At 20.3% G+C, this 3,748-nt stretch overlaps 1 protein-coding gene across 1 annotated transcript; it reads right to left on the bottom strand.

Moving 5' to 3' along the window:
- Positions 1-72: 72 nt before the first annotated feature.
- On the bottom strand, positions 73-3,727 carry PGAL8A_00512200 (exportin-1, putative; the record flags this gene model as incomplete). The annotated part of the gene is made up of 3 exons (XM_028673948.1): positions 73-234; positions 316-405; positions 551-3,727. Coding segments are annotated over 3 exons (3,429 nt in total), but the record flags the coding sequence as incomplete, so codon positions are not given.
- Between the last annotated feature and the right edge of the window lie 21 nt (positions 3,728-3,748).

The raw sequence follows: 3,748 nt of genomic DNA, 5'->3' as shown, positions 1-3,748 counted from the left end.
ATATATATATATATGTATATATAATAAAAAAAAAAAAAAAAAAAAAATATAAAAGTATAATATATATCTTACTTGAAGTAAAGCTGCAATATCATTTGGATTATTTTTAAAAACAGATAAAAGGGAATTCTGCAAACATATTTGCGAATTTTCTATTACTTTGTCAGGTAAACAATTTGAATTTACTTTAAATCCACAAAATAATCTAAAAATACTCAAAACTTCTTGAATTATCTGTGAAAAGGAAAAATAAATAAATATATTAATATAAGAAAATAAATATATATGTAAGAACACTTCGATATATACACTAACCCTTTTATTTTTTGGATCGGAATAATCAAGAGATTTCAATGTTATACATAAGGTATCAATTATTTGCACTATTGGATATTTACTTAAAATCTGAAGAAAATAAAGAATAAAATTATTTTTTTTTTTTTTTTTTTATTTTATATAAAATTATATTAATATTATTTATAAAATTTCATATTTATGTAGCAATAATAATAAATGAAAAAAAAAAAAAAAAATTTTTTTTCTCATTTACCTCGTTTGGATTGTTCACGAACGTAGCATTATTTAACATATTGGAAAACGTTTGAGCAGAATATAAACAAATATTGAAATCATTGGTATTATTATAATTTAATGAAATAACTAAAATACTTGTTATTGCATCTGATATCTTATTTTTTACTATATCATCATTAGAGAATATTTCGCAAAATTGTTTATGATTTGATGCGATGTTTTCAAAAGATATTAAATTGTGAAAAGCAGAAGGAATATTTAAAGAGATGTTATATAAAATTAATAATAATGGGGATAATACAGAATTCTGTTCTCTCTGCATTTCGTGAGATTGCACATTAATACATTTCCACACATTTATATGAATTTGAGTAATATTATATATATAAGGATTAATAAATGTATCAATTGATTTTTCTTTATGAGTTGATATAAGATGGCATACCAATATACTTAATTCATTTAATTCATTAAATAAATATTTTAATTCCTCTTGATGAACATTAGAATTTTTTGTTATATCATCTGTTGATATTCCTGCCATTTGATAAGATGTAGGAGTATTCATAATCATATTAAGTGAAGCAGAAGTATTATTTTGAGTATTTGAATTTTTTTGTATTTTGTTCATTATCATATTATAAGATATGTTATAAAAATATGGCAATATTTTAATAGTATAATTAAGTGATAAATCTTTAAATAGATTAGAAAGAATTCTATATGTAAAAAGAACAGAATCTCGTACAATATAATTATTATAAAACAGTTCTAATGATTCACTTATTATAATACCTAATGTATTATCTAAATCATTTAATAACACATCAGTCATATTTATATTTACATTTTTACATAATGCACCAATGCATCTTATAATTACACTACAAGTAAAACTTAAACATATATTAGAATGTTGTGTTTTTGGTGAACTTAAATATAAATTTTTAATGGATGACAAATTTTCTAATAATTTATTTAATATTCCTTTAAAAAAAAGAATTCTATCTTTATAATTAGAAATTAATTCTTCACTTATTTTTTCATTTTCATTATTTATGTTATTACTTGTATTATAGGTGTTATTCATATTATTATTATTGTTGTTATTTAAAATATTAGTGAAATTATTATTCTGCTGTGGTATATCACTTTTCATCATTCTTTTTACTTTTGTAAAATCATAATGTAACAGAAGTAATCCAACAATTTCATAAATATCTATTTGATCTTCATATGTATAATTTTTTCCATAATAAATGAAACTGTAAATATCTTTTATTGTATTTTCATCTAAGGACATATTTTCTAATAGATTATTTTTTTCAAACTTTTGGTACATGCATGGAATATCTAGATACGATTCTAACAGATGTAATATATCTTTGATATAGTTAGATATAACAGATGAATTTGTCTTTAGAAATTTTTTAAAAATATGTAATGACTTTTTGACTATTTTATTTTTATTACTTCTAATACCATTAGTAATAAATACATGTAAAGAATATTCCACATAATCTGGATTTTTAATAAAAAACAAGTTTAGCCTTTGAAATATTTCCATTAAATTTATATTAATTAGATTATTGTTACAATTTAAAATTTTTCTATTTTTTAATAATTCCATTAAACAATCAAAAAGTAAGTTATTATAATCAATTGATTCATTAACATCTTTGTTTAGTTTTAAATTTTCAATAGAATTTCCTAAGTTATCCTTATTATTATTATTATTTGCATTATTACTACTTGCTTTGTACTCACTATAAATAGAAGTAGTTATATAAAAAGCATATAATTTTGATTCAATGTTATTCCACTTTAAGTTATCAAAATTTTCATTTAAATAGATGATAGCATTTTTAATAATTTCAATCGCTTTTAATTTATCAAATAATATTAAACGCTGATATAATTTTTCAATATTTTCTCTAAAATTAAAAAAAGCAATAAATCCTTCATCTTCCTCATCATAATCTTCCTGAATATATGATGGATATTCAAATTTATTAACAGTTGTGCAAACCAATGTGTTAATAAAAACATTTAATTTACTTATAGGTATTTTATATGTGTTCATTTTCATATTTTCATTGTTTCCTTTCTCATAATCAATAGAACTAATAGATGTAACATCTACAATACTCTTAAACTTTGTAAAGAATAAACTAAAAAATTTTTCCACTGTACTAGCAACATAAAAATTATCAATGGCAAATATATCTAACGCGTGTGGCAAAATTAAAAATAAAAAATTAGTAGCTTTATTGCATGCTTCATTATATTTTAATATGTTTAAATTATAATCTTTTAATTTGTTGATTTCATAAACAGATTCAACTAATTCTAAGCATATATAATTAATCAATTCTCCTTTTTTTATCATAATGTTTTTGTTAATTTCAAACGATACATCAATAATTTTTGGAGAATTTTCAATAACACATATAATATTTATATTCTCTATAAATTGAATTTTATTAAGTGGATTCATTCCTTTACGTATTAAAGCTGTTAAAAAGCAATAACTAGCTTCACTAGCGGAATTTAAAGAATTTAAACATTGATATATAAAAGTCAATATTTTATCATTAGCTACATAATTTATATCTATCCAAGATACATATTTGGATAATGTAAAAATACTTAAGGCACTGAGCTCTTCTATATTTAAATTCATAATAAAATAAAAACATTCAATTATTAATGGCAAATCATTTTCTTTAATTGCTTCTTTTAAATTAGTGATTGTTTGTATACTTTTTTTAGTATACACATTATCTATATATTCTACATCTAACATGTTCAATAATTTCATGAAAAAATTTATATAAACAGTTTTTATACTTATATCACTACTTACCATAATTAAGTTAATCAAAAACTTAAAAGCATCATTCATATTATTTGGATATAATAGCTCTATTAATGATAGATATAATTGAAGAATTTTATTAACTACACAAGAATCTTCATTTGCAGTTATGTACTTTTTTTCTAAATAAGTAAACAAAGAGTTTTTTATTAATAGCAAGTCGTCTAATTTTACATTTTGCAATTTTTCATTAATTACATGAATACAAAAAAATTTTACTTCTAATTTATCCGTTGTCAAAAATTTACTAATACAATATTTCCAGCAATCTACATTATTTTGAAAATTTTCACAATATTTTTGTGCTTCATTTTTACTGATATTTGAATTTTGGTT

Source organism: Plasmodium gallinaceum (genome assembly GCF_900005855.1).
Source record: "Plasmodium gallinaceum strain 8A genome assembly, contig: PGAL8A_v1_152, whole genome shotgun sequence".
In the NCBI taxonomy this organism is placed as follows: Eukaryota; Apicomplexa; class Aconoidasida; order Haemosporida; family Plasmodiidae; genus Plasmodium; species Plasmodium gallinaceum.
Note: the sequence above shows the minus strand (reverse complement) of the source record. Positions and strands in the feature narration are given on the sequence as shown.